The sequence below is a fragment of the Engraulis encrasicolus genome, chromosome 1 (genome assembly GCF_034702125.1).
Source record: "Engraulis encrasicolus isolate BLACKSEA-1 chromosome 1, IST_EnEncr_1.0, whole genome shotgun sequence".
Lineage (NCBI taxonomy): Eukaryota > Metazoa > Chordata > Actinopteri > Clupeiformes > Engraulidae > Engraulis > Engraulis encrasicolus.
In genome coordinates this window covers 39,669,392-39,680,768 of record NC_085857.1, presented here as the reverse complement: position 1 = coordinate 39,680,768, position 11,377 = coordinate 39,669,392, and the positions used below count along the sequence as shown (strand labels likewise).

The following is an 11,377-nucleotide window of genomic DNA, read 5'->3' as shown; positions in this document are numbered from 1 at the left end:
GAGTGGGAGGCAGTTTTGCAACTTTTCATAATGTCTTGGTTTGAAATTAATTTCAATATAATACGATTAAAAAAAAAAAAATATATATATATATATATATATATATATATATATATATATATATATATATATATATATATATATATATATATATATATAAAGATACCAATACCGTGTGTGTGTGTGTGTGTGTGTGTAAAGAGAGAGCGTGGGTGTGTGTGACTGATGTAAGGCTTTCTGCTATAGGCCAACTCAAATGTTTGCTATAGTATTAGGTGCAATAATGTGTACAGTAGGTCTTTGTGTGTGTTCTGTAGGCTATTTGTGTATTTATGTAAGCTGTCAGAGACACTCAGGATTAATAAAAGTAATAAATATGCTTTGAGGTTTCTGAATAAAATGTGATGGAGACTTCTTCACTTTTTTAGTTTCTCAAGTCTGGGTCTCTGTAGGTCAAGAAGGGACACCTATTTAATTGGTCTGTTTGTTGCCTTGGTAAATTCTACAAAACTAACAGAGATATTTGCAGAGCAAGCTGTTGATGCTAGCTACCACTAGAGAGCTCTGTTTTCGAGTGTTCCGGAATCCAGCGATGCAAGTTCCTTCTACATCACTGGCCCGAGAGTGAGCAAGCTAGAACCAGTTCATGTTGCTCGCAGTGTGATGTGCGATAGAAAAAAAGAGGCGTGGCACACTCTGGTTGCTGAGTCTGACGTAGCCACTGTGGGACGGCTGCTGGAAAGCGGCGCACACAACACTACACCGGCTTGTTTCCAGCTGAAATTGAACCACCTCTGCGTAGTTTCTTTTGAAAACGTACCATTTGCTCTCAACTACCGAATATATAGACCACCGTCTACTGGGTGTATTCTCCGGCTTTTGAACTAGTCACTGAACTCACACGTTAACGAGCCGGTTATACTTGACTACGGATGAGTTAGCGTGCTAGCATGTTAGCATAGCTTGCGGTATGTCAAGTGAAGTGCATGTGGAATGATGACACCCAAGTCACGACCACAAGCTAGTATTTGTTTTGTGTTCAGCTGACAATTCGGTTTAAATCCAAGTTTTCGCCGTTAATGCACTACGTTGCATTGCCTGTTGACGTTTACCTTGACAGGGAGCTAATGACAGTGACTTTTCAAATAGGTAGCACACCACTCGACTTTTCGGCAACTTAACTGGTCAAAAACGTTGTACCATCTCCAAAGCAGGCGACAGACTGACATCGATAAAGAGCAAAGCTTGAATTTGGATCGTGGTACCAGAAATGCTACCGCCGTGTCCATGTTTGCGTCTGGGTAGCATTCATGCTAGTTCTCTGACTGCCACAGTATGATGTTCATACCCAAAGTCGGTCCCTAATTCAAAAGTAAAAGAGGTAAGTCACCTTAGCTGACTTTCTGACATTGCATAGCTTACTAGACTACTGTCTAACTGCGTTTGTCACAAGGGCACCCGGTTGAACATGAGCTGATATCAGTTGGCAAATTGCCATTCGTTATCTTTCTCAATTTTCCCTCGTCTACCAATGACATTGCACATATTCGCCCAATGATGTCCTTACTTGCATACGTTTGTCAACAACAATGTCATAGTGGAATTTGCCTCAATTCACTGTCGTGCATATACTTTGTGTTAGCACATTGGAACAACTGGAATACGTATTCATAAGAAATGTTTTGTCTTTTAAAAGACCCATGGTCTTCAGTTAGGTGTCAGTCTGGCCACATCTGCTTTCAAAACGGCGAGGGAGACAGGGGAGAGCATTCTGCCGACTGAGGCTGCATCTCCCCCTTCCAAAATGGAGCTGGCTTTGGTGAGTGGATGGAATGTAATAACATTCTTCATAACATAGCAAAATATAGGAGACGGTTTTGACACTTTCTATCCGTAGCCCGAATTTGCTTTTTGTAAGATTATTGCTTGTTTACATGTATTTGCTTGTAGGCTTATGTATTGCTTTAATTGATGATGTATTTATGATCCTACTAACTTGTGCCAAAGGATCCAAAGGATTCCAAAGCTGCTGGACTTGCTTGAATTGTAAACACACTGCTGACATTTGGCCTATATGTATGGACTTATGTGGATAAACATTTTTCTAGAATGCCAGGGAAATGCCATGTGCAGAATGCCAGACCACCTTAAATCCCTTGGGGCGAAGGAGAAGAGGGGGTGGGATTATGTTTAAGCCCCCCTATTATTCCCCTGTGCCCAATTGGTCACTTTGTGTTCCGAAGCGTAAGGTAATAAGGTTGTTGCCATGGATATCCATTTAAAAGGTGGCACGGAAAAAAGGGTGTATAAATTGGAGCATGGGAAGGAGGTTTGTGAGCATTCAACGCTAGGAGAAACAGCAGCCCATGTGGGGTGAAATGACAGGCAGCAGGTACCAGCATGATTGACACAGTGTAATGGCTTTGCCTGGAGGACAATACCTAACCTAGTTTTCTTTTTCCCTGTTGGAAGGAAGGCATTTGTACAGATTTGTCTTCGCCATCATCTTTCACTGTGTTCAACGCGAACACAAATTCAAAATTCCGCCCCTTATGGTCTGCATAGAAACGTATAGCCTACACACACACACACACACACACACACACACACACACACACACACACACACACACACACACACACACAGCCAGCCATACGCAAACAACTGTACGGTATGAGTCATAGCATTGGGAAAAAATCTACATATCTTTTCTGACAGTGTACAAATCCAACAGAAAAAGGGGTGAGTGTGTGTGTGTGTGCGCGTGTGTGTGCGCGTGTGTGTGCGCGTGTGTGTGCGCGTGTGTGTGCGCGTGTGTGTGTGCGTGCGTGTGTGCGTGCGTGTGTGAGCAGGCAAGGCTGAGGGGGGAAGTAGAGAAAGGGAACTCTGGTGCTTGTGGATTAAGCCTGCTGCTCTGGCAGAGAGAGAGAGAGAGAGAGAGAGAGAGAGAGAGAGAGAGAGAGAGAGAGAGAGAGAGAGAGAGAGAGAGAGAGAGAGAGAGAGAAGAGAGAGAGAGAGAGAGAGAGAGAGAGAGAGAGAGAGAGAGAGAGAGAGAGAGACGGGGTGAAATAAAGAGGGAGGGAGGGAGAGGGTTGGGGCAAGAGATAGGCATTGTGTGTTGTGGGCAGAGAGAGAGAGAGAGCGGGAGATGGAAAGAGGGGGCGAGAGATAGAGACAGATGTGGAAAACGGTGTGGGAAGAGAGAGCGATGGAGGCGGCTCACGCTCGCACTGTAACATGCTGTCTGTGGCTGTAACATCGGCAGCATCAGCAGCAGTAGCAGAGAGGGGGGACCCGCTCTCACCCAAGTCTAGCTGGCAGAGAGAGAGAGATGCAGGAGAAGCAACCCGAGACGCCAGCCAAGGCCAGCAGTGGTCTGGCCAGCAAGGTAGGCCAGCCAAATCAATGCCAACCAGTGGCCAGCCAAACCCAACTCGGTTGGTTGTCAACGTTGTCACCTACTCATATGGTGTGCATGTATTGTGTATGGAGAGACCTACGGGATGCAACCCCCCGACCTACACATGTCATGCACAGATGTGTGTTTTGGGGTGCATGCATGTGTGGGTTTTATGCCGTGGAGTGGAACGTGACATTCCTTATCCACATGCATTGCTGGACGTTGGAATTCCCGGCTATCCATTGGATTATCCATACGTGGTGGTGTGTGTTGGTTTTTTTTATTTTTAATTTTTGTTTTGTTTTTATGTATCTGTTCGTTTGGGGGTTTTTGTGTTTGTTTGTTTTTTATTACCGTCAGGCACTTTTTTTGTTAGTGTGTCCATTAGTGACGCGCAAGTCGTTGTGACTCTGAAATGTATCTGTTTTGGGGTATTTTGTGTTGTTTTGGGCTTTTTGTCGTCTGGTGGTTCTCTTTTTTTGTTAGTGTGGCTGTAATATGATGATAGTGACTGACTGATGCGTGACTCTGTTGAAGCGTGGTGATGGGGTGTAAGGAGGATGGATACGTGTGATACATTTTGACAGCTGTGTGTGTGTGTGTCTCCGCCGCTGTGTTGTATTTTCTCCTTTTTTTGTCTCAGCGTGTGCAAAATCATGTGGTATATTTTTGCCAACGCCGGATCATGCTGGCTTTCAACATTTTTTCCATCTATAATTATGCAAATTGCCCCCACTCTTATCTTGCAATATTAGCCGGGCAGACTGAGTAGTCCGCGTTGCAAGCACATCTCGGATTATGTGTCCTTTTTTTGTCTGTGTGTGTGTGTCATCATGTACGCTGTCAGTTTGCAGATGACGACGACGACAGTGATGTTGTCCATGTGTGAAATGGGTGAAGATTGTGGCGTTTCATAGCCTATGTGGTTCAATACAAGGCTACTGGCTGCATGTTCCCCGTATTTGAGAGCGTGACGTTTGCACAGTTTTGTCACTTGTCAGACGTGTGCATCGCAATGCAAAATGTTGTCCTCCTTATCTTACATCTGTTTCTCTATTCTCTCTCTTTCATACCCCCCCTCTCTGTCTCTCCTTGTCTTTTGTCTTTCTTGCCCCCTCTTTTATTCACATCTTGTTCACTCCATGTCGTGTTGTCCATTCTTCCATGTCTCCTCTCCTCCTCTCCCTTATCTTCTATCTCCTCTCATCTCCTCTGCTTTATCTTTCCTCTTCTTGTTGTCCTTGTCGTCCTCCTCTCTGTTCTCCTCTGCGCCTTCTCTCATCCCTCCTCTCTCTGTTCTTTTCCTCACTCCTCTCCTCTCCTCCTCTCTGTTTTCGTCTCCTCCTGTCCTCCTCCTCTCATCCCTTCTCCTCTCTGCTCTCCTATACTCCTATCTTGCTCTTCTCTCCTCCTCTCTCATCTCCTTCCTGCTCCTTCTCACCTCTCATACCCATCTACTACTACTCTTCCGCATCCTCTCTTCACCTTCTCTTCCTCTTCCTCCATCTCCTTTCCTCTCCTCCTCCTCTTCTTCCCTCTCCTCTTCTCAACACCTCCTCCTCCTCCTACTCCTCTTCTTCCTCCCTCCCCTCTCCTCTCCTCCTTCTACTCTTCCTCCTTCTCCTGCTCCTCTTTGCTCCTCCTCCCTCTCCTCTCTCCCTTACCACCTCCTCCTCTTCCTCCATCTCCTCTTCCTCTTTCCCTGCTCCTTTGTGCTCCTCCTCCCCCTTACCTCTTCCTCCTCCTCTTCGTCCCTCTCCACTCCTCTCCCTCCACCTTCTCACTTTCTCCTCTCCTCTCCTCTCCTCTCCTCTCCTCTCCTCTCCCCCTTACCTCCTCCTTCTCTCCTCTTCCTCCCTCTCCTACTCCTCTCCTCTCCCCCTTTCCTCCTCCTTCTCTCCTCTTCCTCCCTCTCCTACTCCTCTCCTCTCCTCCTCCTCCTGCAGGCTCACCCAGCCCTGAAGGCCTTCATGTGTGGCTCCCTGAGTGGCACCTGCTCCACGCTGCTCTTCCAGCCCCTGGACCTTCTCAAGACACGCCTGCAGACCCTCCAGAACAACATGCGGCCCGGGTGAGACACCACAACACCGCTCCGCTCCTCTCCTCTCCTGCCTTTTTCTCCTCTCCTCTCCTCTCCTCTCTTTTCCCCTCCCCTCTTCTCCTGTCTTCTCCTGTCCTCATGTTCATCTGCTCTCATGTTCTCTTCTGTTCTCTTCTGTTCTCTTCTCTTCTCTTCTCTTCTCTTCTCTTCTCTTCTCTTCTCTTCTCTTCTCCTTTTTTCTCTTCTCTTTATTCCTTCCTCCTTTCTTCCAACGCCCCCTCTCTCCACACACACACGCACGCACCTTCCCTTTTCTGTCCTCTCCTCTGCTCCCTACAGCCTCATCCCCCATCTTTTATTTTTCTCTCCTCCTCACTCCTCCTCCAGTCTGGTCTTCTGGCCTGGCCCACCCCTGGCCCATCGCCGCTTGACCTACATTCAGGTCTCATGACCACGCGGGCTAATCGGCTGTGACTTTTGTTTACTGTGAGCTTGTTGCATGTTACAGACGTGCGCTGCAAAGCGTGTGTATGTGGGTGTGCGTGTGTGCGTGCGTGCGAGTTACATGGTGCTGCAGCCGAGAGCAAACACATTACTCTGAACCACTTACACCCGTCGTGACTACCCTCATTATCGCCTGGAAAGTAAAAAAAAAAAATCTGGTGTGGATGGAAGTGATCAGACTCATATTAATGTGATTCACACTAATGCTTTGAAATATCTTCCACCAGTATTTTGATCTGTAATGGCCTTCCTGTGGTGACATCCAAATCAAAGTATTAATTTTACTTTTACATGATCATTTCTGGAAAAAAAATATCCCACCTCCCCTGCAGTTAAATAAATAAATCCTGCCGTTCTCAGAGTCTGGAGACACAACTTGTACCTCAAAGCTAGCATGCATCATTGAACCAGATTGTACCAGATTCCAGCTTGCTAGTAAAATCCAGTTCAATGGTGCAGGCTAGCGTGGAGCTAGAAGTAATGTCACCGGCTCAATGAACAGCTGGAAGTACTACAGAAGAAAGGTAAAACTCTAACTTCTTTAACTCAAGGGGAGCCGTAACTGGGAATAATGCCTTCAAAGCCTTGGTATCTGGTTGGATGTTATAGTTTCTGCAAATTTGACATGGTAATAGCCCTGAGAAGGGACACATTTTTTACCATAAGGCTTTGTCACAAGATAAAGCAGGTAAATGAGGTGTAATGATGACCGTTTTCAATCTTAACTCAATGTTGACAAAATATGTACTTACTGCACTTTGCCGTGTGTGTGTGTGTGTATGTGTGTGCGTGTTCTCTGAATTGTGCGTGTGCGTGCGTGCGTGTGTGTGTGTGCGTGCGTCTCTGTGTGTGTGTGTGTGTGTGTGTGCATGTGTGTGTGTGTGTGTGTGTGTGTGTGTGTGTGTGTGCGTGCGTCTCTGTGTGTGTGTGTGTGTGTGTGTGTGTGTGTGCATGTGTGTGTTTTCTATGGAAACATTGGCACTCCTGCAGTTCTGTTGCACGTGGGCTCTCTTCTGTGACCCCTAATTTGTTATCTGTGAATAGAAGACTCTGGAGGGCCTTGTTTTCATGAGTGTGTGGGCTGCCTGCCTGCCTGCCTCTCTGCCTGTCTCTCTGCCTCTCTGCCTGCCTGTCTCTCTGCCTCTCTGCCTGCCTCTCTGCCTGCCTGTCTCTCTGCCTGCCTGCCTACCTGCCTGCATCACTGCCTGCCTTCCTCTCTGCCTGCCTGCATTACTGCCTGCCTCTGCCTGCCTGTCTGAATGCCTGTCTGAATGCCTGCCTGTCTGCCTGCTTGCCTGCCTGCCTGCTGCCTGCCTCTCTGCCTGCCTCTCTGCCTGCCTGCCTCTCTGCCCGCTTGCCTGCCTGCCTGCTGCCTGCCTCTCTGCCTGCCTCTCTGCCTACCTGCCTCTCTGCCCGCCTGCTTGCCTGCCTGCCTGCCTCTCTGCCTGCCTGCTGCCTGCCTGCTTGCCTGCCTCTCTGCCTGCCTGCTGCCTGCCTCTCTGCCTGCCTCTCTGCCTGCCTGCCTGCCTCTCTGCCTTTCTGCCTGCCTCTCTGTCTCTCTGTCTCTCTGCCTGCCTGCCTCTCTGCCTACCTCCCTCCCTGCCTTCCTTTGCCTCCCTGCCTGCCTGCCTGCCTGCCCGCTGCTTCTGCTGTTTCTGCTGCTACAGAAGCAGTGAAGGGTGTTATTTAACTTACACAACTCCTCTGCTTTTTTCTGCTGACGGTTTTACATGCAGATGCCTCTTCTTGTCATGAGTGCTTTGACCAGTCTCTCCCTGCCTTTGTATTGAGGCTTGATGTTGTGTGAGTGTACCGTTGTCTGAATGTGTGAAAAAAGAAATATGTGTGTTTGTGTTTGTAAGGCTGTCTGAGAGAGTGGCATGGCTTTGTTTGGGGTAATAAAAGAGTGTGTGTGTGTGTGTGTGTGTGTGTGTGTGTGTGTGTGTGTGTGTGTGTGTGTGTGTGTGTGTGTGTGTGTGTGTGTGTGTGTGTGTGTGTGTGTGAGAGAGTGTGTGTGTGTGTGTGTGTTTTCGTGTGAGAGGTAATACGTACATGCTGTGTGAGTGCTTGTCTTGAGAGATTGTGTGGCTTTTTTGTGAATAGATAACTGTCTTGAGGTGTGCGTGTGTGTGCGCTTTTTGAATTGCCAGACACGCATTGGTGCGTCATACCTGAACAATACTGTCTCTGTATAGTAACATTCATGCCATTATGGACAATTATTATGAATTGTGGATATGAATAAAGTAAACACTTGTCTACTGTCTTCTGTCTGTGGGCAGGGCTCCTCGGGTTGGCATGGTGACCGTGTTCCTCAATGTCGTCCGCACCGAGAAGCTGCTGGGACTATGGAAAGGAGTGTCGCCGGTGAGGAATACACACATACATGCGCGTACACACACACACCCTAGAGCAGCACAATATATCGAAAATGTATCGTTATCGCGATATCATGGCTTGCAATACACATATCGCAAAAGCATCGCAAAGTATCGCAAAAGCAAATTTGGTGAAAAGTTTTTTTTTCCTATTAAAAATTATGTTGGAAATGAAACATTTCTCTCAGTTTTTTTATACATGATAAAGTGTAGAATGGCAGGTAGAGAGGGGAAAATATATGTATTAAATATCGCGAGTAATATCTATCGTGGTATACAGTCATGTTATCGTGTATCGCATATTTTTCCAATATCGTGCAGCCCTAACACACACACACACACAAACACACACAAACACACACACACACACACGTTAGCACACACACACACACACACACACACACACACACACACACACACACACACACACACACACACACACACACACGTTAGCCCTACCTACAACCAGGACTGTCATTATAGACACCCAACCAAAATCGACTTCTAGAAGTACTTTCTTTTTATTTGAACATCCGGGGAACATCCACGTTTTTATCAAAATCAACCGCCAACCATACACGTATGGAGGAAAACCCAGGGGAATCATCTTTGAATTGCATACTATACTACAGTATGTTGAGTGTCTTATTTTAATGTTATCTGAATGTAGTTTTGTTTCACGTGTTTTCAAGTTGCAATTAATTTGTATGAAAATAAGTTGTCTGGACATGGTGAGAAGCGATATCTGTGGAAATTTGACTTGATTGACATTTAAAAAAATATGCCCACAAAAATCACTATGTGCCGTTTATGTCCCCATTGTTAATGTAAACAAAAACACTTAAAAGTGCACCATGTAATATTTTTTGTTGTTTATTTCCAGAATTTATGATGCCCATTCACAAAAGTTACCTTTTTCATGAATACTTACCACCACCAGCAAATTTTAAGTGTTCATTATGACTGGGAAAATTACACTTTTCATACATGAAAAGTCTTCCCCATGGTCCACCATTTTGAATTTCCAGAAATAGACATTTTGCTGCAAAACATACTATACTTTGGGTACACTAGTAGTAGTAAATATTAGTTAACTATTTATTAATATCCATGATAAGATAAAATTTGGTAATAGGCAGCACAGTCTCAATGAGCAGCATAGTTGCTGTACCCATTCTGGCCACATTCTACACAGTGCACCTTTAAACTACGAAATCTTCAGCTTAATCTTTGCATACGTGATCGTACAAACTGGAACATCAGAATAATGTCTGTGTAATATATTCTATCTTGAAGGGCCATGTCGAAAACCTTGACATTTGTGGCTTGAAGCCTTTTGACATTGCCACACTACCATCCAATGGCACACACAGTATCTCCTGATTAGCCTAGCAGGGCCAGAATATGCAGGCTAATTGTTGCAAACATGGTGACACAAATAATAGGCGTTATCATCACAAGTGTATTTTGTGGTATGTATTCAGGTTCTGGTTACACGTATGTAGATATTTTTAAATGTGGATATTTTTAAATCTTTTTACATATATACATGACACAAATATTTTTTTTAAAAAAATTTAGCCCCAAATGCACATTCTCAAACTCAGTTTACGTGTCAACAAAAGGCCAAAACCCATGCGTTTTCAAAAATATCCACATGCATGTAAATAGCTTTCCTGAGGCTCTTGTCAGCAACCTACAGAAACCCACACTCTATGTCTGTGGCTTGATTCCTTTTGACAATGCCACATTTCCGCCCAATGACGGAGGCGCTTTCTGATGAGTCATGGTTGGCGGCGGGCCAGAATATGTAGGCTAAACTCTGTATGTATGCGGTGTCAGTATGCGTGACTCTGGGTGCGTTCCAATATGCGACCTTGCGTCCTCCACTTGTGCTTGTGGCAGTAAAACTGCAGTTTTTTTATATTATATATATGTGAGAGGTTAAAAAAAAAAAATGTTTTGGTCTTTTTTACTTCATTTACGATAGTTAAGATGGCGATAGGAAGCGAGCGGGGAGAGAGAGACAGGTAAGGACCGGCAAAGGACCCGGGCCGGGGTCGACTGCATAGCGAACGAGTGCCCCACCGTTAGGCCGCAGCAGGGCATATATATGTGAGATTAACTGGGCCCTGCACCCTCAACATCAGAGACATTAAGAACCCTGGACAAACCCAAACTGTCTTTGGCTGGCTGTCTTTGTTTTGACAATGACCCATTTCTAGATAATGACAGAGTTGCTTCCTGATGGTAAGCAGGCCAGAATAAGTACCGTAGGCTGCACTCAGTGTGTAGCGTCAGTGGGGAGGATGACTGCTACAGTGAGCACTTGCATAGTGCTGTCCTGTCCTGTCCAGTCCAGACAGGTTAAAGCTGCCTTCAGCATGCATGCTACTGCACTGCAGAGACAGTGGTGTGAATGTGGTACAGCTGTCAGAAAGCCTGCATGTTATATTTTGTCATGATTTTTCAGGAATTCTTGATTTGAAAATGCATATAATAAGCATACAATTAGACAGTAGATGCCCACAGGAATGCAGTTCATGAATGACTTCATTAACTAGCATTTAAATCTACATGAAAATGGACAATAACACAAATATCACAGGTGGAAAAAAAACAAGGCTATGCATTTATTTTCACTGTATGTTGGTGGTAAAAGTATCTGTATTCTTACTCCGTATCAACAAGTACAGAAATTAATGTGCTCAATACTGATACATGTATCGGTTTTTAAAAAAAAAGTGGTATTGTGCATCCCTAACTCACACATGGCCTCACCCCTCCTCCACCTCCTTCTTCTTCTTTCATGATCATCTACTTTCTGAGTTCAGTTATAGTTGATTAACGGATTATCTACTTTAATGGTAACTCACACATGATTTCACCCCTCCTCCTCCTCCTCCCTCCTCTTCCTCTCTTCTCCAGTCGTTCATGCGCTGCATCCCCGGCGTGGGCATCTACTTCAGCACCTTCTACTCGCTGAAGCAGCACTTCTTCCAGGAGGGGGCGGCGCCCAACGCTGGGCAGGCGGTGCTGCTGGGGGCTGGGGCA

The 11,377-nt window shown here is 45.7% G+C and overlaps 1 protein-coding gene across 1 annotated transcript in view; it reads left to right on the top strand.

The window, feature by feature from the left end:
• Positions 1 to 724: 724 nt before the first annotated feature.
• slc25a38b (solute carrier family 25 member 38b) overlaps positions 725 to 11,377 on the top strand; it is a 29,789-nt gene continuing 19,136 nt past the window's right edge. The window contains exons 1-5 of the mRNA XM_063202013.1: positions 725 to 1,381; positions 1,697 to 1,819; positions 5,347 to 5,471; positions 8,228 to 8,312; positions 11,252 to 11,377. The exon at positions 11,252 to 11,377 is cut by the window's right edge and continues 57 nt beyond it. Of these exons, the coding sequence (XP_063058083.1) occupies positions 1,805 to 1,819; positions 5,347 to 5,471; positions 8,228 to 8,312; positions 11,252 to 11,377 (351 nt within the window). The 5' untranslated portion in view covers positions 725 to 1,381; positions 1,697 to 1,804. The remainder of the gene's footprint in view (positions 1,382 to 1,696; positions 1,820 to 5,346; positions 5,472 to 8,227; positions 8,313 to 11,251) is intronic.